This window comes from Gigantopelta aegis, chromosome 4 (assembly GCF_016097555.1).
Source record: "Gigantopelta aegis isolate Gae_Host chromosome 4, Gae_host_genome, whole genome shotgun sequence".
Classification (NCBI taxonomy): domain Eukaryota; kingdom Metazoa; phylum Mollusca; class Gastropoda; order Neomphalida; family Peltospiridae; genus Gigantopelta; species Gigantopelta aegis.
Window position 1 is genome coordinate 83,107,955 of NC_054702.1, and position 27,834 is coordinate 83,135,788.

Genomic DNA, 27,834 nt, shown 5'->3' on the forward strand with positions numbered 1-27,834 from the left:
AGGTCTAATCTATTTTTAGAGGGGATCTTCCCGTTTCAACGTCACAGACGTTGGTATACCACGTGACCGTTATCATTTTGGTTCGGTTTGTTTTCTCGTGCACGGTTCGCGCAATCAACATCCGATTTGTTGTCGTTTGCTTGTCGTTCATTTGTGAGGTTTTTCTTCACAGTTCGTGAACATTTTCATTAACAATAAAGTTCAGACAAGTATCTCAATACAAAACGTTACAAACCCTTAAAACCAATAATTTTACTAAGTCTTACGATATCTGGAGATGGGATACAACCTTGGGGGTGGGTGGGTGGGGGGGGGGGGGGGCACAAGCTATATTGTTACCTTTATTTAAATAGAGTAGGAAAAAAAACCCTTACAGTTTCGTCCTGGGGAGGGGAAGTGCCTCCCCATCTCTGGTTCCTACAGACTGTACTACTACTACTACTACTACCAACAATAATAAACGGTGCATCTAATTGCTAATAACAATAGGTTAGCCACTAGTACCCGGTGCCGAATAGCAAATGTAGTCTAATTGCGGTTTATATCAATCTAATTAAAATTAGCTCCACTATTACATGTGGATCTAACAGCAGCCAGTTGGAGCTCATGTCCACCAATCAAAACCTTACTTGCAGAATCATGCCAGTAATTTAAAAATAATTTGAAAACAGGGGAGGGGGGGGGGGGTATGGCGGGATCGACCTCCCCACCTTCTCAAGCAAATGATCTTTTTTCTCAATATATTTTACGAGGGAGTATGACTAAACACTCACTATCAGATGATTTATAACGGTTATTAGGACATTACACTGCATGAAAGAATGAATGAATGAATGTTTAACGACACCCCAGCACGAAAAATACATCGGCTATTGGGTGTCAAACTATAGTAATGCAAACAAATAAAGTGATGATCAACATCAATATAAAAATTCAAGATTTAAATAAAAACAGTGTAAAGAACTGTGCAAAAATACAAATATCACAGCTAGATACTGACTTTCACTCAAAATTTCAATTGTATCTCGAAGAAAACAAGGGGATTTGTGCTGTATTGGCCATTCTTAAAGAGAATGTTACACCCCTGCACCACGGTGAGGTTACAGCACGCGCAGGGGTGCACAACCACCCGCTTCCGACATCTATGGGTTGTCAGAGTACAACCATATTACTTCCAAAGTCAGTCATTCCACATTTGTTCTCATTTAGAAAAGGAGAGAGATATATGGAGAGATAGAGAGAGAGAGAGAGAGAGAGAGAGAGAGAGAGAGAGAGAGAGAGAGAGAGAGAGAGAGAGAGAGAGAGAGAGAGAGAGAGAGAGAGAGAGAAGGAAGGAAATGTTTTATTTAACGACGCACTCAACACATATTTTATTCACGGTTACATGGCGTCGGACACAGATATTGAGATAGGAAACCCGCTGTCGCCACATCACGGGCTACTCTTTTCGATTAGCAGCAAGGGATCTTTTTTATGCACCACCCCACAGATTAGCACATACCACGACCTTTGATATACCAGTCGTGGTGCACTAACTGGAACAAGAAATAGCCCAATGGGCCCACCAACGGGGATCGATCGGAAACCGACCGCGTATCAAGCGAGCGCTTTACCACTGGGCTACGCTGGGATTAGCACATACCACGACCTTTGATATACCAGTCGTGGTGTACTGGCTGGAACGAGAAATAGCCCAGTGCGTCCACTGACGGGGATCGATCCCAAACCGACCGCGCATCAAAAGAGGGAGGGAGGGAGGTGCACAACCACCCACTTCCGACATCTATGGGTGGCCAGAGTACAACCATATTACTTCCACAGTCAGTCATTCCACATTTGTTCTCATTTAGAAAAGGAGAGAGAGAGAGAGAGAGAGAGAGAGAGAGAGAGAGAGAGAGAGAGAGAGAGAGAGAGAGAGAGAGAGAGAGAGAGAGAGAGAGAGAGAGAGAGAGAGAGAGAGAGAGAGAGAATACAGGTGCTGCGTGTGCAGGGAATGGTTAAAATCCACCCTGCTCGAGCAAAGGTTTTTCTTTTTTTCAATACATTTTTTTCGGGGGAGCATGTCTCGACCCCCTATAAACTTCGCTTGCCGCTGTCTAGACCGCCCCCATCTGCCGCCACGTAGACTACCCCTATCGATAGAGCAGCAAATGATTTTTATATGCACTTTACCACAGGCAGGACAGTACATATCTCAGCCTTTGGTGTATCATTCGTTGTACACTAGTTGAGACGGGAAGGTAAAGCTTGTTAATCTTAAAATAAATATGCCGACTGACATTCTTAACAGACAAAGAAGAAGAAGAAAAAAAACATCCCCACCCCTATTTGCTTTTCTTAAAAAATCCACCCAAACAAAAGCAAACAAAATGAACCAGTGTTGTGGTTTTTCGTTTTTTCACTCGTTCTCTCAACATTCACCACATTTGTTGTTAAATTTTCAGATATTCTTCTTAATTAATACAAATAATTGAATAGAACACAGAGGTACATATATGCCGGTACGTGTGCGTGCGTGCGTCTGTGTGAAATATAGTTTTAAGAGCGTTGATGTCTTCCATTTCATTTCAAAATGGACAGTGTGGTGCTCACTCCTGCGGCACATTCCAGCATCAGAGCAGCCACGGCTAGTCCAAACGATAACCCGAGTCTATGACCTCCTGCGCCTGCGTACTTCGAGTCAAACATCGACCCGAAAAGCACGACCGCAATAAGATAACAGCCAGCTGAAACATAAAATAAACTGGTGATTAGTTAACATGGTCAGTTAATGTACAGAACAGAACAGAACTTTATTCACTCAGAACACTAAACGGTGTTACATTGAGGTGTTTACAAACATATATATATATATATACAATACAATGGCGGCTGCTGATTAAAATATACATGCATATAATTATATCTATCTATCTATCTATCTATCTATCTATCTATATATATCTACATGTATATATATCATACACAAAAGCTAAAATATATTAGTTGAATAAATCTATGACAAAGGCGTGTCTTTTAATACACTATAAATGACATTAAGAAACGTACATAGTTTCTTTATAATAGATGATTGTTTTGTGTTAAAGAGCTTGTGTAATTTGAAAGTGTTTGGTCTTTTGGAGTAATATTTATTTAGGTAGGTTGATCCTTCGTTAGTAAAGTGTGGACATTGAAATAGATAATGAAATTCATCATAATGTATTTTTTATTGTACAAAATGGATGGACCAAAACTAAAACTCAATGTCCATGGCCAAACTACATGCTTAATTGCTATAATATAGTTCTGGTAGATTAAAAATATCTCGAAAGATGGGAACATGCTGAATTTTATTTTAAAGTCAGTTTGTGAAATTGCTGGAGTTTATCGTTTAATTTTATTTAGTAGACGAAGGAGTCCTGGATAAAACACATGCACGTCCTCGTTCTACAAAAGCTGAATAATAAACTCTAAATTTAATTAGGACTACTATGGTATTCATTAAAACAAAACTGGTATGGTAAGACCTGTGCCAAAAGTGCCGGTTATCCGACTTTGTTCACATTTATTACAAAACTCACCGAATTTCGTACCTGTTCGAGGGGTCTCACTGAAAAGATTTTTTTTTTTTTTTAAATCCATCACTGTTCAGTTTACCTGTGAAGAAGCACAAAATCGCGTTCCACAGACTAAGATCGCTGACGCCCTTGCACTTGTCCGAGGAGATCTGTAGCACCACAAAGAGGAAGGCCACGTTGATGCCAACGAACCCGAAGATGGTAAACGCCTGTGTAGCACCGAGCCAATCTGAAGATAGGAATAAACACCGTAAAGCCTGGTTTCCAAAAAATATGTAAGTCGTCGCAAACAAATATAGCCTGGCATTTGACGATGCTAGTTGTAGATCATAAAACAAGGAGATGACTTGCATGTCAACGACACTACTAAACATAACTACTATTAATAATAGCATGCGTATCCAAACAGAAGCAGAATATAGCTGAAATATAGAGTTCCTGATCCAGTGTCGATACGAGGACCGAACCAGTGCTCGGTTATAATAAAACTGTGTGGTGTACTGTTCTACCTATGATACATGCATGCAAGAAATAATTGCTGTGAATCAAAACGAGTGTGCTATTGCAAACCTATACTCTCCCCTCCCTCCCCCCCCTCCCCCCCCCCCCCCCCCCGCCTCTTTCTCTCTCTATCTCTCTCTCTCTCGCTCTCTCTCTCTCTCTCTCTCTCTCTCTCTCTCTCTCTCTCTCTCTCTCTCTCTCTCTCTCTCTCTCTCTCTCTCTCTATATATATATATATATATATATATATATATATATATACCATGTATCGTATTTTGTACAAAATTTATTCAGTTGAATATACTATCTGTGACGGTACATGCTCTTAATTATCTTTTCGCCTGTGGCGGTGTTAATTGTTTTAGAGGGTCGTGTACACTTGGTTACGTAATACCTCCGCGCGACCGTACACACTTAGCCAGGTGCGGAGGCCATGTGGCGAGTAGTTACGTAATACCTCTGCAAGTGCGGTTTTTACAACCGTGATTTGGCGACGATGGTGACAGCCAGTCTGACGATCAGAGAAAAATATACCGACTCTGGGAGAGGTGGAATATCAGATGATAAGATTCGGTGCCGCGATGTACCCCCAGGCGATATTCGATTTATAATAAATAGCTAGTGTTTTAGAGTTATGAGAGAAGCAAAAAGGACGGCTACCAGGGAACGTTAGTCCGTTTGGACTTTGGTAAATATATTATTTCTGCTCTGTTGTATAACCTTGATGTGATTGATGTGACTTTAAATATTTTAATACTGTATTATACCAATATTATTTAGACAGTGTCTTCGGTCATCTGACGAAGTAAATCGTAGTCTTACTGTTCTATATTTATACGAGTATTTGGTAATATAAAGCTTAGCCAGTCATCCTAGAAGACCTAGGTAAACTGTAGGTTATTGTCTTTATTGTGATAGGTACCAGTATTAATTCTGCGTTACAAGGTTACTGAATGAGTAGTAAGGGTTAATTAAAAATTAACCAGTTAGGAATAGAGCTGTAATTCCTTTATTAATTAAGTTCCCCTGGCAGCGTTTCTCAATTATCACACGTGTGAGTGTTGTGTCACGGTGAAGTGATTAGCATTCTGTGTAAACTAGACACCTAGAGATTAACTAAATAAGTGATCAGTTCTGGGTTGTTATTATTGTTGTTATTAATTAACTACTGCGGCAGTACATTTGTCAGCGTAGGTTAATACAGATTCCAAAGTGTATTGTGTTTTTGTTGTGTTTTCTAGTGAACTAAACGTGCTATAATAATATATACTTTATATAAGATCTTATCTCTGATCATACCTAGAGACGAGCCACAGCGGGTATAACTGCCTGTTACAGAGAGATCTAATAGATATACAGTTAGGAGAGATATTTGGATAATCGTGTTTTATTCAGTTACGGGTATTATAGAATCCCCGTGACACTATCACTATAATTGGTATATTTAAATCTGTACCTGCATTTGTGTCATCGAGGATGCTACAAGCAGCTACAGTGTCCGTGCACGTTCTCCAGAGACCATAACCCGTGTCGCTTTGACCACTGGCACCAAGTTGTTCCCCCAAGAAGCTGTTGTGAAAGCTAACCAGTTGCACACCTCTGCCACAAGCAGGACCAAGAAGGCGAATTTCACGGGTTTTGAAGATGCCGTGTAACGAGATGAGATCTCCATTCCTCAGCTATTATGTTATATTATACCGTAATGCAAGCCACCAGGACACTGCAAGTAGTTTATGGTCAACACTGCACATTCCGGAGTATTCCCTTTTAAGGAGTCTCTGTTGCTACAACAAAACCCATACTTTTAATTACCCACATACACAGTCGAACCTGTTGTAACTGGGAATTTGGTTAACAAGCACTTGTTTTATAGACCACTTCAGATGTAGCCCTTCTGTACAAAGATGAATATATATATATATATATATATATATATATATATATATATATATATATATATATATATATATATATATATATATATTATATTAATCAGTATATAACATCCACCTGCTGATGAAGACCACACTTAGTAGATCTCTTGGTGGTCGTTAAAGACAGACTTGACTGTAGATAAATATGGTTTTACTTGATGGTGTATGTACTCCCTGTTCTTCACCAAAGGACATCTACTTATTATAATTTATTGTTTTATGGTAATCGGTAAGTGTCAGTGATTCATCTTATTGATTTTGGCACAAGCGAAAATAAATATTGATGTGACGTCAAAAAAAAGAAGAAAAAAAAGAAAGAAAGTTAAACAAATATATATTTCTATTATTATTGTGACATTAATATTTGTTGCGTATTAATAACATATATTATTTCGACTTAAAAGGAATACAAGGGCAAAGTTTCAAATTCTATTTGATACCAAAACAAGTATTTTGAAATAAGCTCTATGCTATGCTCCCTCTTCGCATGTCAAGGGTTCCGTTCCGTACAGATACTCAATACGTACATATGCAAATGAAAGGAATATTAATTTTGTTTAACGACAATTCAGCAAGTATGATTATTTTGACACTGGGTCGAGGATCAGAGAGGAAACTCGCTGTCAACGTATAAACACGAATAAACACTTTTCAATGGACATGACAGTACATACCACGACCTTTGATGTACAACTCGTAGGACACTGGTTGGGACGAGACAAAACTCGATTCATTTAATTGCTTTGAGTTTTGCAGCTCAGCAGCTGAATACATAACACAAATAAGCCTCTGTATGGAGTATCAGTCTACAACCCCAGGGCAATTGGCAATCGGCAATGCCGTGGAGATTGCTGTGGAGTTTTTAATTCTCCACGGCATTTTCCTGCTGAAGACTATATTTGATTTTTTGTTGTTGTCCACAGCATGTTTTTTGCTGTAGGCGTTTTCTTAATTGCAGGGGTTGTCGGTACGGAATAAAACCTTTGACTTGAGACGATGGCTATACACATGATATTCGTTACGTTACCCCCTTAACAAAAACAAACAAACAAACAAACAACTCAACAAACAAACCACAGAAAACCCCAATATCACTGTATTTTTTTTTCACCCGACAAGTGATGAATTACAGAATAACTAACGAGCTACGAGGAATTACGGATTATCTGTCCCGAGTGAATTAATGTTGTAAACCCGAGCCTCTGGCGAGGGTTTTACAGCATTAATTCACGAGGGACAGATAATCCATAATTCCTCGTAGTGAGTTGGTTATTCTCTTTATTACCCATTGTCAGTCTTTAACGATTTTAAAAGTATATTTACGTTGTCGCTGCTGTAACAACTAACAAGCTCTACCAGCCATAACAATATATTCATACGCGCCGTTACCGGTGCACACCCAACAGTATCCACCAAAGAATAGTTCCAAAAAAACCCAGTCAAAATAATAAAATAAAAACATTTTAAAACATTTGTACATATATTTTGATTTTTAATTCCGTAAATGTTCGTATCGTAAAAAAATATTTCAAGTTCGTAGTAATAGTTTGACCGATGAATGGAATCATGAATGAACAAAAAGTGGTCCCGGCAGTATGTAATTGCCAATCAAATCTTGTCTTTTTAAAGCCAGCCAATCAGTGACTGTAGAAGCAATCTGCACACTATGCAGAGATCGAAAAAATATTACCCCGTATATTTGAGCCCATATGGGTAATAATGTATGATATACAACTCGACACACTTAGACATGGATGCCACTCGATTTGGTTGAAGTAGTAGTCCAAGCGCTCTTTGTCAGCAATTTTTAACATATATCACTTACTGAAGTGGACATCGTACGTTGTATAAACATGTTATGTACTTGTACGACAGCATTTATGATCTACACGACATAGGAAATGAAGGCGTCCAAAAATATTTTCTAGGTTATTTAGCTGAGTAAATCTTTAATGGTAGAGATCAACTTGTGCACAGTGTAAGCTATCATACCAAAATAATGTGTGTGTGTGTGTATGTGTGTGTGTGTATATATATATATATATATATATATATATATATATATATATATATATATATATATATATATATATATTATGTAGCGTATCCAGTGTAATCAAAGTACATGATATTTTTCAGATCACATACTTTCAGAATGTGAGAACTTTGCAAAGTAGGTGTACAGTTACAGAAATACGTTGTATTAAGCTTGAGATTATATGATGAAGAGGTTATTTTAATTTTTATTCCTAATACAGGTGTATATGATATTGATGATACCGAAACACACGAGGGTAATAATCTCTTTATCATATAATCTCAAGCTTAATACGTGTTAATCTAATTTGCAAAGTTATCAAATTCTAAAAGTGTGTGATCTGATAAATATCACATACTTTGATTACACTGGATATGCTAGCTAATATATGATAAAAATGTATATTAAATGAAAGGGGGGAAATGTACCCTCTTTACCGTTCTTGCGGTTGTCCACGGTAGCAACCAGCGTTTAACGATGTAGGTGAGCTTGTGTGTTACAGACAGACATTAAAAGAGAAACGTCGAACCCGCATAAGTGATTTACATTTTCTTTGACACTTGGTAGTTAAAATGTCAATAGCGCGATTGTACGGAGCTCTACAAACAGCCGCCTAACAACCGCAACAGAAAGCAACATGCATACATCATCACTGTTACCAAGTGCGTGAAAGTTAGTTTGTTTTGTTTAGCGACACTAGTATTTGTAAGAAATAGTTTATTTTGTTTAACGACACTACTAGAACACATTGATTTATTAATCATATTTTGACATATAGCCTTAGAGAGGAAACCCGCTACATTTTCCATTAGTAGCAAGGAATCTTTTATTATATATGCACCATCCCACAGGCAGGATAGTACATACCACGATCTTTGATATACCAGTCGTGTTGCACTGACTGGAACGAGAAACAGCCCAATCAGAGAATGGGTTCATCGAGAGGGTCGATCCTACGTCGAAAGCAACCCAGGCATACGTTTTCTCGAGCGTGGATTGGCAAATATATGAATCGTGTGAATTGGCAATAGGTGCGGTAATATGCTATTTTACGTTGAACATGATGCTTTTTGCATAGAATGCATTCGTATAAACGTATTCCGTTTTACTGCAGTTTTATAGGCTTATGTGAACCAGCCGCATTTCACAAAACTATTACTGTATAAAAATAACAAAGATTAATATGCAATTTTTTAAATGATTTTACCATGGTTCACTGCAAAAACAGATACTTTCATTGGTACTTATAGTCCAATCCGTCCCACCCTCCTAGAAAAGTGGGATTAAAAAAAAAAAAAACCCCAACTTCAGTTCGATTTGGAAAGAAAAAAAACCTCTTTGTGTGTAATTTAGAAAACAATCGGCTCAGAAATAAATAACTTGTAGTAAATTCCATTGTATGAAAAGAAGAAATCCTTGTGGGAAGGACTATAGATTCTGTATCAGAACTCTTGTGTGTTTTAAGAATTAAAAAGTGTAAAACTGTCTTTAGAAGCTTTTGTTACCCGTTGACCCGCTGAATGGAAAGAAAGAAATTAAAACCCAAAGTCCAACTGCACCGTAGTTTTACAACCTAATCATTGATAGCTGCATACAAATAGCAAAGAAAGGTTGTCAAAATATACAGGAAAACATGCACATAAATATACCAAGATGTGCTAGGTACCAGTGATTGTGTGATTGAATATTTAATGTAGCATGTTGAATACCAATGTTAATACCTAAAGTAATTATCTTTAATACAGGCCGAGATAGCTGCCAAAGTTTGTATATAGTGGTGTACATGACACATTCTGCTACCTGCCCAGGTGTTGACTTTCATTCTAGTGGCAGTTTAGGGTCGAGATGTAGACTCATGATACAGTGCTCGCCTGATGCGCAGTCGGTCTGGGATCGATCCCCGTCGGTCTGCTCATTGGGATATTTCTCGTTCTAGCCAGGCACCACGACTGGTATATCAAAGGCCGTGGTATGTGCTATCCTGTCTGTGGGATGGTACATATAAAAGATCCCTTGCTACTATTGAAAATTGTGGAGGGTTTCTTCTATAAGACTGTATGTCAGAATTACAAAATGTTTGACATCCAACAGCCGATGAGTAATAAATCAATGTGCTCTAATGGTATCGTTAAACAAAACAAACTTTAACTCCATGTAGTTTAATGCAAAAGAAAATATCGCAAAGGAGTTTGCGATCTCTGTTGAAGTTTTTTTTTGTCACATAAGACTGGTAGGTACTGGATTCGCAGCCCGATACCGGCTTCCACTCAGTGCGAGTTTTAACGACTCAATGGGCAGGTGTAAAACCACTACACCCTCTTCTTTCTTACTAACCACTAACATCTAACCCACTGTCCTAGACAGACAAACCAGCTGAGGTGTGTGCCTAGGACAATGTGCTTGAACCTTAATTGGATATAAGCACGAAAATATGTTGAAATGAAATGAAATGAAATGTGTTTAACATTTTCAAATTATTATTAAAGTTGATATTATATTGTTTCATTGTTATGTTTTACTGTTAAGTGGGTCTGAGATTTGGGTGATCCACATTGCTCCAAACAAAGAGCGTGTTGAAAAAGGAAGAACATCCATTATTTCAGCATACAGTGAATTGAGCCAGGTTGTTCACCGAAAAATGTAAATAAATAAAAACAATATATGTAAAATAACTGATAATTAAAGATTTACATAGATCATACTATAGTCCGTCCCACGGGGAACGCATTTTTTCATACTATGAAATTTACTTCAAGTTATTTCTGAGCCGATTGATTTGTAAATTGCACACAAAAATAGTTTTGTTTTTTTTTTGTCATTTTCAAAACACTTTTACATTTTTTTCTTATGTTAAACCAAACTGAAATTATTTACAAAAAATATTTTTATAAAATGATAAGACGGACTATAGATAATAAACGAGTTACCAGTTATTATCAAATTTATGTCCCGAGTGAAATAATTTTCACGAGGGACATAAATTTGATAACTGGTACCGAGTTTGTTATTCTATTTATGACCCCAGTTATTTGTTGTTTTATAGCCTTTATTTTCGATATACGGCTACGCGTCCATGTATATAGAAATGGGTGTAAACCACGTTACACACTGTTCTGTGTATTCTTTATACTTTAATCACAGTTCACAGATAATTTTCAAACACTAAAGTTCTATATAGACATTTTTTAAATAATGAATTGCATTAAACTACAATTTTATTAGAGTCGAGTCGATTAATTCCGTACGGTCGGCTAACACCGTACACACAAATAAAACATGTTATACATTCTACGACTCTGTGTTTTTATTACTCAGAATATTGTTATGTCACCTTAAAATAATTTCCGGAACTTGGAACTTGGAAAACTGTTTAACGTGCACATTCAGAGCAAGCTGTTGTAGCGCACGCCTGTCCTGGACACAGGTACCGGCCTCAACCGGTTCTTCCGTCCAGGACAGGATAGGGTTGGGGTGGGTGGAGGAAGGACCGCCTACACTGGCAGGTGCAAGGGAGCACCAGTAGTCAGACCGTAGCCGGTAACAGGCGGAAGGTGGTATGGTGCTGTGTCATTTGAAATGCCCCGTAGGTTTAAGCCAATGGAAAATGGGTGCGCATTTTGATGAAGGAAATTTGGCGCCATTTTGATGGTCGTTCTAAAGAATAAAAGGTAGGGAGCTACATATAGGTTTGGATTTTAGTAGGCCGAGTAGTAGCTCGTTAATTAGGACGTGTGGATGATGATGTGTCTCCCTAGGTTGCCCGTAGGACCTGATCTCTAAGGGCAACCTAGGGAGACACCTCATCATTGTTATTATTTGACCAATGCGCTCTATGTAAGAGATGATGCAATTTACGTGCGTGCCGTGTTTGTTGTCCCTAGTTGGTGTTAAGGTTGTTCCTAATGTGCTAAGTCCCTATTCTATAAGTATCCAACGGCTTATAATAAAAGACAAGGAGAGGTGGGGGGGGGGGGGGGGGGGGGGGGGGGGGGGGGGGGGATTATACTAACCTAGCTAGATAATTTGAAGGGTAGTCCCTTATAGTGTTTGTTTTGATTAAAAAGCATAGTGCTATACATATAATATAAATTTAGTAGTAGGTACTGTATAATTTCCGGGGCATATCCAGCTATTTATATCCATACTGACGATTAGCTGGAGATGTTGCACACTGATTGGCTGAGAGTTCTTCCCGGGACATAGCTAAACAACCCACCCTTGACAAGACAGGCATCAACTGTTGATATTCAATCCACCGGTTATAATGTGTAATCTGAATAGCATATGGTGTATTTTTAGGACAATGAAAAGTAGATCACAGACACGCAGAAAAAGATTTCCTTTACTGTGAAACATAGGTCGCAGAGATCCAGTTATGGTAAACGGAACACCGCCATCCCTTGTACTTGCACGCAAGATTTGATGATTCTATACATGAAGTAATAAAGAAGATATGTCCCGGACAATGATTTTCATTAACGTGCTGTAATCCGTGAAAAGTAGGCCGTGGTGACCTAATTATGGTAGGCACACCACACCAAGCTGTACTTTCACGCAAGGTTTGATGATCCTGTATAAAATGATAATGAATATATGCCTTGAACGAGAAAAGTTAACAGACTAACAGGTACGTATTTAGGACGGATGGACAACGCCATACCACAATACAACTATAAAAAGCAACAACACTGACACCAATCATTGTAGTCAATGAACTAGCATTTTAATTCTAGGCCACAATATGAATTAACAGGACCATGGCTGTCTTAAATTAACAAGGGGGATACTTAGAATGTTTTTAAAGAGACATTAATATATGTTACAGTCACATATCCACCGGGCCCCGTACGGATTTCCCTACCTACGGCGGATTTCTATGATTTGGGGAAATCGAGGGTATCGCAGGGGTCTGCGACATCCGTGCGTAGCAGTCACATATTCAGCGAGGCCCGCGCAGTACCCTTTGAAGCTGCAAGGATACCGCAGGATAATCCTACGGACGCCGCACGGCAGTCGGACGGGTGCCGTGAGATACCTGTTCGATTTTTCACATCGTATGGGGCTCGTGAGGGACTCGCACGGACATCGTAAGATACTCGTACGATGATCTTGGAAATCGTACGGGTGCCGTACGATTTTAGTGGCCCGAAATTCAATCTCAAAATCGTACGGCATCCGTACGAATGTTGCGGGAGCCGTACTGGGTCCGTGCGATGCTGTATACAACGTGTCTACGGGTTTACGGCCAATACAAATTTCTACGACACATCGGGAACTTTTAACTCCGCGTTAAAAGCTTCCGATGCGCCCTACGGCGAGGAAAGAACGCCAAGGCGCCCGCAGGATAGCCACGGCACCCTTGCGGCCGCCGTGAGATTTTGCAAATTCCCTCCGAAATTTGGGCCCGTACAGGCGTCTTATCCCGAATCGGTGGACATGTGACTGTAGCATTAGGGTCTTCTTAAGCTAGACATAAAATGTCACTTGTACATTAAGTTTAGGCGCCGTTCAAATATTACGTAACGCTATTTCTGTCAAAAGTAGACACCCCTCCCTCTCCCTGTAACGTTAGAGCATACACGCCCAAAATATTACGTAACGCTTGGAGACCTCACCCCTCCCATTCACAAACAAGTCATGCTATCTGTGTAATATAATTTTAATGTGCTGTTTTGTGATTTGGGAAAGCGCAGATACGCATTTCAGCTCGATTTATAATCATTAATATAACTAGCTACATTAAACAGTCGCCGTAACAGAGCGTTTATGAAACAACAACAACAACAACAAAACCCCACAACTATATATATATATATAGTACACCCACCCACCCTCTGTAATGCTATATAATGTTTGGATATACACCCACCCCTCGAGCCTTACGTAATATTTGAATGCCCTTAACACTTTTTGTTTGCATTTTTCACTGCCTGCCTTCGACAGTTTTGCTTTCGACTCATTTTTAAGTTTGGGGTTTCTTTTTATCAAGTTTGATGTTGTCCTTGATGAATAGTATGCCTGCAATCATTGACAGGATGAATGCGACGATCGCAAAACTGAAGGAAAAGCCGAACCTTTTATTTATGAAGCTGGTGTCAAAATAAACACCAAATTGTATCACTGCTATCAAATAGCATCCCGCTGAAAAAAAGAAGAAGATATAGTTAATTTTTAAAATGATTTAACACCAGTTGTTAGTTTTAAAGAAGGCATTTTGTTAATGAAAACCTGTAAATATACAATTCAAACCGTTTATGATTCCACTAGTACTGAGTGCCGTGTAGTTGGTACACCAACAGTGATGTTGGTAGACATATTAAATAATTTTCTTACACACCCGTTGGTGAGAACAACATGTGTTATTTTTGGTGACAATTTCAAGACATACGACTGGCTGCACCTAGGTGATGACCAGATCACCAATGCCATACATCCAATCAAAAACTACACGATGGAAATCGATTAGATTGTGACGTATAGTTAACCTGACAGTCATGTGTCAGCTACAAGTGCAACGGCTGTAAATAACTTTTAGCCGAAAAAGATGTTAAAATTTGCTTAAAACCTGGTTTTTGAGGATATGTAAGAAATAAAATAATACATTCGTGTCCGTTAGATACCATTTATCTCACAACTCGTTGTTTAAAAACGTATAAAACTAGCTTTCGCACGTTAGTTACATTTTAAAACAACTCGTTGTGAGATAAATGGTATCTACCGGGCACTCATGTATTATTCTGTATTCATCATCACTGTTTCACCAATATCATGCTAGTAGTCTATATGCTGGATGTGATTACCAATTATGTTTTAAAATGGTTAACTATAACAAAATATTAAATAAACGAGCATTTTGAAAGTATTGCTAAATTTTAATTTATTTCATTTCAACTTATTTTCGTGCCTATATCCAATTAAGGTTCAATCGCGCTGTCATGGGCACACACCTCAGCTATCTGGGCTGTCTGTCCAGGACAGTGGGTTAATTGTTAGTTTGTTAGTGGTTTGTGAGAGAGAAGAGGGTGTAGTGGCATTGCACCTACTCACTGAGCCCTTAAGAACTCGTTCTGAGTTAGAGCCGGTACCTGACTGCGAACCCTATACCTACCGGCCTGTAGTCCAATAGCTTAAGCACTGCGCCACCGAGGCCAGTTAACTGATAAAGCAATACTAGTCGCCTACCCGGCCCCAGATTTTTTTTTTTTTTTTTTTTTTTTGAATTTTGAGAGCCATAACTCAGAGAATAATGGGTGAATGGCCATGAAAATCAAATATGATTTGTAACAATACATGATAAAGATAATCACAGAATGTCAGCTACATATCTAGAGCCAATCCGAAAACAAAGTCTGGAAAACAAATGTTCGTATTTCCTGATGTCAAGGGCCATAACTCTGTAAAAACAATTGATAAATCGTCATACAAGTTAAACTTGATCTGTAATAGTACATGATAAAGCGTTTCCCGTAATGTCAGCTCATTATCCTGAAGCATTCCGAAAAAAAATACATCCGGAAAACTATATGTGGGACAGACGGACGAACGGACGAACAGACAGACAGACAAACAGAAGGACGGTGGCGAGACCTATAGTCCCTTCCGGTTGCAAGCCATTTCCGCCAAATTGTTTATTTTAAGTGGACTGAGCTTCACTGCGTGTTATGTAGTTATACTATAATATATACTTAAACAAACAAGTTTAGCAATTTGGTAAATGTGCTTAAATAAAAGAAAACTCGTGAAATACAAAATGAGGCATCATTTGTCAGTAGCCGATGTGTATTTTTGTGCTGGGGTGTCATTAAACATTCATTCATTCATTCATTGTCATTATAAGTTACGTCGTTAAATGGTACTTGGGGTCCATGCACGAACATGTGAAAATTGTCAGTAACGTGTCTGAGCACAATGGGCAACTGAAATTATTCTATCCATCTTTATACATTAATGCAACTAGTGTAATAGTTTTGCACTTTACTTGTTATTTGACCATGATATATAAATAAATAAATATACATGTATGTGGAAATGAATGCCTTCAGACTACTGTTAAAATGGTACACCCCTTCAAAAACCAATACATGAAATACCATCTATAGTTTATTCATGCTGGATTTGCCAGTTCTTACTTTTGTTTAACACCCAGTAGCCGATATATATTTTCGCGCTCGGGTGTTGTCAAACATTCGTTTCATTCATTTCAATCACTCATTCATTTTATTCAGTCATTGCCACCCAGTTTGAGTTTCAACGGCTCAGTCAAGCCGCTACACCTACTTATCGCTCACTAACCACTACAACTAATCATTAACGCCTGCCATCTACAAACAACCCCGATACCCGATACGTATGCACAAGAGAGCGTTCTTGAACCTTAAGTGGATATAAACACAAACATCTATAATATAATACACAAGGCCGTTTTACAGTTTTCCATCATTCTGATCGCTTCCCTTCTTTTGATCTGTACTGCTGACAACCTTCTTTGTACTTACCCGACGCCGTACTTTGCAAGGATCTTTCTGCGCTCAAGTCCGGTCGACTATCGTATATACATCGTGCTAAACATTACGTAGAGATAAATTCCATAAATTCAACGTCAATGAAGGCCGCCGTTATCTTTGTCACTTAACATATCAGTGACTATAGGCTGGCTATTTATAGACGTATTTAGGAAGGAAAGCCCAGCGTAAGGCCACCACAGCGTAGGAAGGTGCAAAAAAGCGGGGGGGGGGGGGGGGGCACACTTTTTATATTTACACATAAAACAAATATAAAGCAAAATATCTGAAAAGTGGAGGGGGGGGGGCACATGTCCCCTTCCCCCCCCCCCCCCTACGCTAGTGCCATAGAAACATTTTCCGCACTAAGAAGGGGTCACATCAAGGACGTAGGCAAGGAAGATGATTTTATTACATTACTGTGAATATAAAAACACAAAATTTCAAATATCTTTTTTTTTTTTTTTTTTACTGTTATGAATAGTAATGCCGTGAAAAGGCCCAAAATACATCGAAGATGCGTCTGGATCTGTGTCTGGCGAGTATGGTACCAGTCAAAAATAAAACGCACTGAATCGTATGTGACAAAACGCACCGCGTCTGTACTGGCGCGAACTACAGGTCTAAGCTTAGTAACAGTTACAGACCCAGACTTCTAAATAAACCAGACATGATGACTGCCATACTCACCAAACCCAGACCCAGATTTGGTGTGTTTTGGGCCGAACTTCAAATACATGTGGTGAATCTAGATAATACTCACTCGCAAGGAAACAAATGACGCCGTTGACAGTGTCGCTAACAGATTTACACTTGTCAAAGAAAATTTGCAGTAAGAGGATAAAGAACGCCAAGTTGATGCCAACAAAACCGAATGTGGCAAAAGCCTGTATGGAAGCATACAAGTCTGAAAAAAAGAGAAGAAAATAGTTCGATGCGTTTAAAATCTCATAGTTGTATACTATACTGAAGGGAGTATACCACCAAATCAAACCCCATAGACGACAGTAGTAACATATGTGGCTAAAACTCCTACATGCAGTGTATCAATCGACATATACACCAAGGATATAAATTCTACCACCCCTCACCCTTAAATTAAATAATTTCAGACATAACGGGTAGTGTCTATGACTACCCTAGTTCCGCACACAAATTGTCATGCTATTTTAGTAGCAGCCTGCACATGTTTCAAGCACAATGGTAGTTGGTACATTGACACTAGTTCAAATTAAATTACAGGAATTTACTGACCAGATGAACCAAGGTAACACACGTTACTTAATGGGCAACACATGTGACATGGCCAAAGATGACAGTTATCGTCCCATTTGGTTGTGGAAAAATCCGGAAATTTGTCCGCGCAAGTTGTCTGCTGTTTAACTGTGATTATTTCATGGCAGACAGCTTTGAGGTGGCAACTATTTGACTGAAGTTGATAGGGGAGAGCATGTGGTTTGTAAACATGTGCAACTTGTTGACATTAAAGACTTGTTTGTGAAAATTCCGGTCCATGCAAAAGTAGTCCTTTTTGTGTAAAATGGGTGTACTCCGGCCAGGTTTAGTGGGTGTGTTTGTTTAAACCAATATCCTGGGAGAAAGAGCTGAACAACAGGGTTTGTCCTTTTCAGGGTATGTTTCCCCCAGGCAGGCAAAGGTACATAAAAGAAAATCCATGGGCCTGCTGATATTAATAAAAATGTTATAGCCACTAACGCTATATAGAAACATATAGCGTGATTAATTGTGGTCTGTGGCCACATCCTGGACAAAATGTATTGGTCTTGTCCAGATTGGTTGCAGGCGTGCGCTACAAGAGCTTGCTCTGAATTTGCAGGTTAAACCCTACGACCTTACCTGACCGGAGTTATCCTTCTACATGTATTAGTATCCGAGTCGTGTCTACCCGATCAGTTCAACGCTGCTGTTGTTTCTTTGTGTGTGTGTGTGTGTGTGTGTGTGTGTGTGTGTGTGTGCGTGCGTGCGTGTCTGTCTCTGTGTATGCCTACTGCCACTCTTCTTAAAATGTTCAATGTCATATGCAAACCAATATGTGCATATGCCTCTGAAATCTGGGGATCAGACATAATTAACACACGCGAAAGCTCTCTTTTTTATAAATGGAAAAACCAAAAATGTAATCATGTTGTGATCTATTTTAGAGGTGCCTAGAAGATTCAGCAATATAAGATCCCTTAGTGAACTGGGTTTATTTTCATTATCATATGATGTAATATTATTAATGTTAAAGTATTACAACAGACTCGGGTTAGCTACAAAGGACCGTCTTATTCACAAAGCCTTGATTGAGGATATTAAGCTAAAGTCTTCAAATGTGTGCAGTTCAATAACAAAGTGTATTAACCATATTTTCTCAAGTTTTGATATACCATTCGATGATGAGATTAACAAATGTGTATTCAGAATAGGTATAATTTCTGCAAAGTTGAAACGCTCGTTTAGTGATATGTTACACACAAATTATGTACTCATTAACCCAACAACAGGAAAAAGTAACGAATCAAGAACATAATATGGTATCTTCAAGTTGTAATAAACCAAATAACTTCCGGCTGTGTCAAAGTTCGAGGTGCACCGAACTTTTGATAGAGAAGTGAACACCGCAAGTCTTGTGATTGGTGTTAAATGTGTGTTGGTTGTAAAAAGTATAGAATCATTTGGGCAAAACATGTATGCAATTTTATTTCATCTAGTACTGCTGTGTCAAGTAGCCTTGTGCTTGAAATATGTATTGGGTACCTGTAAAAAAAAAGTACTCGAATTTTGTGCGGAACAAGGGTAGTCATAGACGCTACCCATTATCTCAGAAATGAGCAGCTTGACCCTCAATTGTTTCTGATTCACTTTAAGGGAATTGGAATTGGAAAATTGTTTAAAGTGCACAGTCAGGGCAAGCTGTTGTAGCGCACGCCTGTCCTAGGCACAAGTACCGGCCTCAACCGGTTCTTCCGTCCAGAACAGGACAGGGTTGGAAGAGGGACCGCCTGCACTGGCAGGTGCAAGAGAGCACCAGCAGTCCGACCGTAGCCAGTAATAGGCGGAGGGTGGTATGGTAATTTGGAATGTCCCGTAGGATTAAGGGAAATGGGTACGCATTTTGATGAAGAAAATTTGGCGCCATTTTGATGGTCGTTCTAAAGAATAAAAGGAAGGGAGCTACGTATAGGTTTGGATTTTAAAAGGCCGAGGGTAGCTCGTTAATTAGGACCTGCGGATGATGAGGTGTCTCCCTAAGTTGCCTGGTCTCCCTTTAAAGGTGAGGAGTTGTAGTATTTATATATCCGTGGCGTTTATGTCGATTAATACGCTGCAGGTAGGAGTTTTAGCCACATGTTACTATTGTCGTCTGTGGGATTTGATTTAGCAGTATGTTATCTCTTATAACGTAAGTAAATAAACTTGTTAAATTAAACAAGATTAACGACGCTGACAAGGATCATCCACTTTATTCGAACGCCGGTTACTAAGATCCAGGGCCCGTATTTTCGAAGCAATCTTAGCCTACGAAATCGTAAAATCGTCGTAAGATATGACGTCACTATGGCGTGTGCTGTAGTGACGTCATAACCTACGACGGTTTTACGATTTCGTAACGCTAAGATGGCTTCGAAAATATGGACCCAGAACGAGGTTCGTACGTCACACATGACACGTGACTCAGCACATATAATTAAAGGTGCATTATACCAATGTTATTTCATATAGTTTATTAACACAATAAAATCCCGGAATGTTTTTTTCAACTTCCGTCATTTGACTTTTAAGAAAACATTAAACATAATCTTGTATCAATCATTAACACTTGAAAACAATGAAAAGCTATAATAACATTAAAGATATTCAATTCATTGTTGCAAATTCAATAATAAAACTATTTACAAATCCAGCCTTACTGGTTGCCTAACAATTCTACCAGACCTGGTTACTTTTGTGTAGGGCACCTGGAAATTTTGATGATTGTAACATTTTGTAGGTTTGGAGCTACATATTCTAGCAATTCCCCCATTTCCCTGGAATTTAGAATTTGAGGCAGCTTCCCTTCTATAACTATTGTCTTCTGGCACAAATGCTGGATTTTCTTTTGGGTGGGGTTTTGGTGAGATTGGAATGGGAATGTACTCGAATGGATCATCTACAGCTAACTGTCTCATACTAGGGACATTTTCATTTGTTTTCATAATAAAACGTCTATTGCGGCGATATGTACCATCTGGCGTTTCAACAACGCAAGACCTTGGAGATTTATGATTTTCTCTAACTACTCCAGGGATCCATCTGTCCTTTGGAGTTAATTGTACTCTAACTAGATCATCTTTCTTGTGAGTGGAATATGACCTAGAACCACGGTCATAGTACACCTTTTGTTTGGACTGTTTTCTTTTCAATTTGTGTGTAACTTGTCTGGGATTCACAACTTCGGGTGCAAGTTGCCGACTGACAGTTGGCAAACCAGATCGTAATCGCCTGTTCATAAGCATTTGAGCAGGAGAAGCAACATCATCAACTGGGGTATCGCGATACTCCAAAAGGCTAATACATGGATCACTTCCACTCTCCTCTGCCTTTTGCAACATTTTCTTCACAGTTTGAACTGTTCTCTCAACTAAATCATTAGCTTGTGGGTACCATTTGTGAGTTTCTGTTGTGCAAACATGTTTAACACTTGGAAACCATCTTTTCAATCTGAAAGCTGATGCCAGGCCAGAAGAGTACATCTCTGGCTCTTCGTTTGCATTTTTCAATGCTCACATGGCCTGCATGCATTCTGGACAACATATCTGACCTCATAGATTTTTGGAATTATTAGGCCTATCTTATCCCCTTTTAAAATTATGCGATCTTCACAAGACAGCTTATCTCGATAGTTCCAATATTCACGTAGTTCAAGTGGAACCTTGGATTTCGTGTCTGGCCATCCACTTACAGTGTTTCTGCCAGAAAGAATTTTTGGGTACGGCGCTACGAAATTGAATGCAGCCACAGTCATCAGGGGGTAAGGGGGGGGGGGGGGGGGGGGGGGGGGTCCTCAACAAAGAAAATATGTTACATTTAGAGAGGGTTAAAAAAATCATACAATAATGATAAGAATCATTAATTTTGTCAAAATGTTAACTTAAAAAAATAATTTAAAAAAATAATAATTTGGGTATGGCGCCATACCCGTTTTACCCTCTGGCAGAAACCCTGACTTAGGATAACATTACTAGTATACAAGGACTGAAGAACTTCATCCTTCTCAGTTTCACTCTGCAACTGAGCATGATTTTGATCAGACATGGGTAACGAAGATATCAGTGTATGTACCTGAGCATCGAACTTTTCATCATCAAAGGTATCGTTAAGATATGTTCTTGAGAAAACATCAGCTTCCTTAAGTTCATTTCCTCTACTTTGATGTTGAAAAAGTGACGTCATTAATGCTGTATTTTTACAAGATATAATTAAGATAGAGCCCAAATACCAGAGATTAATTTTTTAAGGATATTACCTGTTATTTACCACAATAAAAGATTTTTTTTTTTTTTTTGTTGTTGCCAAGTTGTAGGTTTTCTATATCTACTGTCCGAACCAAATGTTAACAACTACCAAAAATTGCTCTCCTACCTTTATTTTTTGTTAGATTTTACTCACATTTTGTCCAGACAGAAATCTAGGACAAACCATTGCAATGACACAGATTCCACATACTAGATGATAACCATGTCACCAATATCGACTTCGCTGAGATCGCATAGGGCAAAAAGCATGTAATTTTGTGCCGGCTGCCATTTTGACTTTTTATGGAATATTCTCCAAGCAAGAGGGGTAAAAGGATATGACTTAATCTAGCAATGTCATAACATGTTATGATATAAAAGCAAACGTGATGACGTCATATTAATTTTTTAATTTTGTTTTTTGTTTGTTTAAATACACCACTAAAGATCATTGATTTTATATTATGTCACATACTTTGGAGGCTTTCACCCCTCTTGAAGAGTATTCCATAAAAAAGCAAAATGGCAGATGGCAGAAAACTGCATGTATTTTGCCCTATGCTATCTCAGCAAAGTCGATACTGGCGACATCGTTACAGTCTCATATGTGGGATCTGTGTCACTGTAATGGGTTTTTTCACAACTTGTGTGTGGACAAAATTTGGGGGAAATGTAACGGTATTTAAAGGTAGGAGAGTAATTTTTTGTAGTTGTTAACATTTTGGTTCGGACAGTATATCAGACATTGCTAAATCAGAGATAAACTGTTCTTCATTAAATGTTTTATAGCATCGGTAAGTGATAGTTTTATGATTTGTATAGCCTTGTAAATTATTTTCAGATACACTCATGTCACCTTAGTATGCGCGGTACAAAAGTCTGCGCACGTTAATGACGTTACATAACGTCTTGAAAAAGTGTCGGGGTACACTCTTGTCACCTTAGTCTGCGCGGCACAAAAGTCTGCGCACGTTCATGACATTACATTACGTCTTGAAATAAGTGTCGGGGTATGTTTGTAAACAAACAAACAACGTTAATTTAATTCACAAAACCGTTGTTAAAACAACACATCTTGATTGTGAATATATGTATAAAACTGGTCGATAACACTTTTATTGGAAAAAAACCCTGAATGAATGCACTAAAAGTATACTTTTGCCAGCCCCGATCAACGTGTTTTTCTGTCACCTGTCAACACGTGTCTGTCAACGTTGTAATGATCAACCTTGCATATCAACTTACATAAATTTACATAGAAGCTTCAATACATACCTTATTGTAATTTATGAATCCATAAATGAAATGAATGTCTTATTTTATCTGTTGACGTAAACAAGCATACTTTGAATTTCCCTCCGAGTGACACAATGCAAAATGGCTGCACACAGACTTTGAACACTGCACTTACAGCATGGCCTATTTTAGCTATAGTCTGTTTCAAAATTATCATTGATTGTCCTATATGTCTAACGAACACTATTTGTGCTCATTTACACAGTTAATAACGGACAATTGTTTTTGAATAATGATCAAATATTTTTACAAAGAATGGGCATTAAAAAAAGGTGAAAAATTTCATTTGGATAAAAACATGGTTTTATTTGGTATCATAACAAAAAAAGCATTGTTTTATTAATTGGATCATTATTAATATTAAGTATTATATATATAGAACGAAATTACAAAAGATCAGATTAAATAAAAACGCAATGTTAAGATTCATTATTGATAAAATACAGATTGAAAAATATATATTTGATAAAAATTGCCTGTATAAAGACTTTGATGATCAGTGGGAACCTTGGCAGCAGTTCCTCAAACAAATTGTATAAATTCATGTATAAACTTATTAATAACAAAATATACAAATAAGCTAATAAACATACTTTTATGCAAAATATTGCCAGTTCGGAAAACGTATCTCGACTTTCTATAATTTCTTTTCTTTTTAAGATCCCATTGATCTTATTTATCTTTCAAGAAAGTTTTTCTTCTTCTTCTTCTTCTTCTTCTTCTTCTTCTTCTCTCACTCTTTGTTTCTATTTCTAGTACTCTTCTTCCTAGTCTCCAGAATATTTCCTCTTCAGTTATGTAAGGCTTTTGCATTGCTAACATCCTGTTTTACAGTATCATGTTAAGCCTATCTGTTTCATTTTAATATTGAATACTATGTATGTGTGCATACGGCTCGCGCAGATTGTGTTCCCTTTCGTCTATCTTCGGCTTCATCCCTGTTACTCCAGACGTCCGTGTCTATCTGTCTGTCTGTCTCCACGCCCCCCCCCCCCCTTCTCTCTCTCTCTCTCTCTCTCTCTCTCTCTCTCTCTCTCACACACACACACACACACACACACACACGCACATGCATATGTATACACATATTGTTTAATAAGTGCTTTATATACGAGTGTATAGCTTTAATTATGTATCGTTTATGTATATACAATAATACCATGTACAGCAATGATTCAAGGCCCCAACCTTGACCTTGCTTATGTTTCTGAGGACAATAAAAAAATAAAATAAAATAAAAATGTTTTTTTTTTACATTGGCTTTTTTTTATATTGTCATTTTGTGTTGTTCAAACTAAGGAGCATGAAACACCATTTATATTTATCTCGTTTGCACAATCTAAATGTTTCTGAAAAAGACTATAAGAGGAAGTGTTTTGCTGCGCAGACTTATGTGCCGTCATGCAGGCCAGTAAATGCAGGGGGGTCCCACTAAAAATGCGCTCATTACTTGAGTTTTAAAAAAACATTAAAATTAAAATAACTTTAGTTGTAACACGTTTATTGTTCCATTGTACTGTGGCGGTGAAACAAATATTTTTAAAGAAATATAACACAAATGCTTAGGTGTGCAGACTTACTGTCCGAAACGAAATGTTAACAACTACGAAAAATTGCTCTCCTACGGCTACGGTTCTACCTTTATTTTTCGTTAGATTTTACTCACATTTTGTCCTATTGTCCGAACCAAATTGTTAACAACTACAAAAAATTACTCTCCTACCTTTAATTGCCGTTAGATTTCCCCCAAAGTTTGTCCAGACACAAATTGCAAAAAACCCACTACAAATATACAGATTCCACACACGGGACTTCAACGATGTCGCCGATATTGTCTTTGCTGAGATTGCATAGGGAAAAATACATGCAGTTTTCTGCCGTCTGCCATGTTGCTTGTTTATGGAATACTCTTCAAGAGGGGTGAAAGCCTCCAAAGTATGTGACACAATTAATATGAAATCGATGATCTCTAGTGGTATCATTAAAATAATAATAATAATAACAAAAAAAAATAAAAAAATATGACGTCATCACGTTTGCTTTTATATCATAACATGTTATGACGTTGTTAGATTAAGTCCTATCCTTTCACCCCTCTTGAAGAATATTCCATAAAAAGTCAAAATGGCAGCTGATACAAAATTACATGCTTTTTTCCCTATGCGCTCTCAGCGAAGTCGATATAGATGACATGGTTAGCATCTGGTATGTGGTATCTGTGTCATTGTAATCGTTTTTTCAAGATTTGTGTCTGGATAATCTTTGGAGGAAATCTAACGGCAGGAGAGTAATTTTTCGTAGTTGTTAACAATTTGGTTTGGACAATAGGAGGAATCTAGGAAAAACCATTGCAATGACACAGATTCCACATACTAGATGATAACCATGTCACCGATATCGACTTCGCTCAGATCGCATAGGGCAAAAAGCATGTAATTTTGTGCCGGCTGCCATTTTGACTTTTTATGGAATATTCTCCAAGCAAGAGGGGTAAAAGGATATGACTTAATCTAGCAACGTCATAACGTCGTGTTATGATATAAATGCAAACGTGATGACGTCATATTAATTTTTTAAATTATTTTTTGTTTGTTTAAATATACCACTAAATATCATTGATTTTATAGAGGATAATAAACGAGTTACCAGTTATTATCTTTATGTCCCGAGTGAAAAACGTTCAGTTGTCACGAGCTTTAGCGAGTGACAAATGAAAATTATTTCACGAGGGACATAAATTTGATAATAACTGGTATCGAGTTTGTTATTCTATTTATTACCTCAGCTATTTTTCTCTAAAAGCCTTTAATTTCGACGCACATGCACGAAGGCCAACCTGTATAGGAACGATGTAAACCACTTTACGCACTGTTCTGAGAATTACTATAACGTTGTAATTTAATCACGTTCATAGATAAATTTTAAAAACACAAGTTCTCTTTATTCTGCTTCCAAATTTATAATGAATTGCATTAAAATGATATTTTGTTATTAATTTAACACCAAAAACAGAGACCCGTAAAGGCAAACTCTTTAAACTACATGACGTCATTTTGTGTGTTTGTCAAATCGTGATGACGTCATATTTAGTACCGACAAAGTCATTGGTTTGTAAGCGTCAAATTGTCCAATAGTATTGTTCGTTAGACCAATGCATGATAATTTCTCAGTGAGAAATTATGATTTTTATTTTCCCTGTTATGAGTGACCGCTGGGGTAATAAATATTAATTATGTCACATACTTTGGAGGCTTTCACCCCTCTTGAAGAGTATTTCATAAAAAAGCAAAATGGCAGACGGCAGAAAACTGTATGTATTTTGCCCTATGCTATCTCAGCAAAGTCGATACTGGCGACATCGTTACAGTCTCATATGTGGAATCTGTGTCACTGTAATGGGTTTTTTCACAACTTGTGTGTGGACAAAATTGGGGGGGAATGTAACGGTAATTAAAGGTAGGAGAGTAATTTTTTGTAGTTGTTAACATTTTGGTTTGGACAGTAGGTGCCACCAGTGTACCCAAATTAAAGATAATAATAAAAAAATTCTTCCTTTTAATTTTACTCATAATATAAAATTATACTTTAATTAATTTATACAGTATGCATTATATAGGCCTACCGTTTCTTGTTCCATCCAGCATTTGGCATGGCACTACAGCAGTGTCTGCGCCGTTTGAGCATGATCTCCATAAACCGATTCCAGTGAATAGGTTGTTCCATTCAAAACTATTACTTTGTCTACCCCAATCGGCAGTGGTAAAGGCTATCCAGTTGGACATTTGAGCAAATAGCAAAATGACGAAGGCAATTTTCTTTACCGACGAAACGCCCACAAAGCTTTCTTTGAGACTCATCTTTGAAAATGGAATGTGGGCTCGTTATAAACTCGAATCTTTAATGACATTATGACGTCATATGAAAGCAGCAATATTTAATACTATCATATGCATATTTAGGGAAAATGTTGTTGCTCCAGCCAAAAAAGATGAATCTAGTAACATGGTGAGAACATATAAATTGCACACCAGTGTAAGATAGGCCTATTACTCATGTCATAACAATTTTAATGTCTAACTAGTGTAATATTGGCACGAGACTGGCGCGATAGGTTTTTTTGGTTTTAATTTGAATGACGTCGGTATTCGAAAGACGTCACGTTGTATCTCCCTGCAAAAAATAAAATAAACTGGGTGCATGACGTGTCCTTTTTACGAACGCAAGAAAACATTTAGTGCAAAATTGCTATCACAGTGTGGAAAATGTTTTGTTCAGAGATTATTAACATATCAAATCGTGTTTGTTCAAAACCGTGTAGTTTAAATACCATTAAGAAATATCCATGGGCCTATTGTGTACGAAGCCGAAACGATGTTGCGGCAAGTGTATGTCGTCACAAAAAGTCAGCGTCAAATATAGTCAATCCCAGCAACTCAGCTCAATCGTTGCTATAGTCTAGGGAGTTATGTTCATTTTTTAAAGGTTGCTTTTTTTTTTTTGCTCAAGTTA

At 37.9% G+C, this 27,834-nt stretch overlaps 1 protein-coding gene across 1 annotated transcript; it reads right to left on the reverse strand.

The window, feature by feature from the left end:
- Positions 1-12,731: 12,731 nt before the first annotated feature.
- LOC121371235 lies at positions 12,732-27,446 on the reverse strand. Its single transcript, XM_041496972.1, has 3 exons — positions 26,948-27,446; positions 17,295-17,438; positions 12,732-14,171 (listed from the first exon to the last, which is right to left on the reverse strand). The coding sequence occupies exons 1-3, from the start codon at positions 27,180-27,182 to the stop codon at positions 13,993-13,995; spliced, it is 558 nt and encodes a 185-aa protein (XP_041352906.1). The 5' UTR covers positions 27,183-27,446; the 3' UTR covers positions 12,732-13,992.
- Between the last annotated feature and the right edge of the window lie 388 nt (positions 27,447-27,834).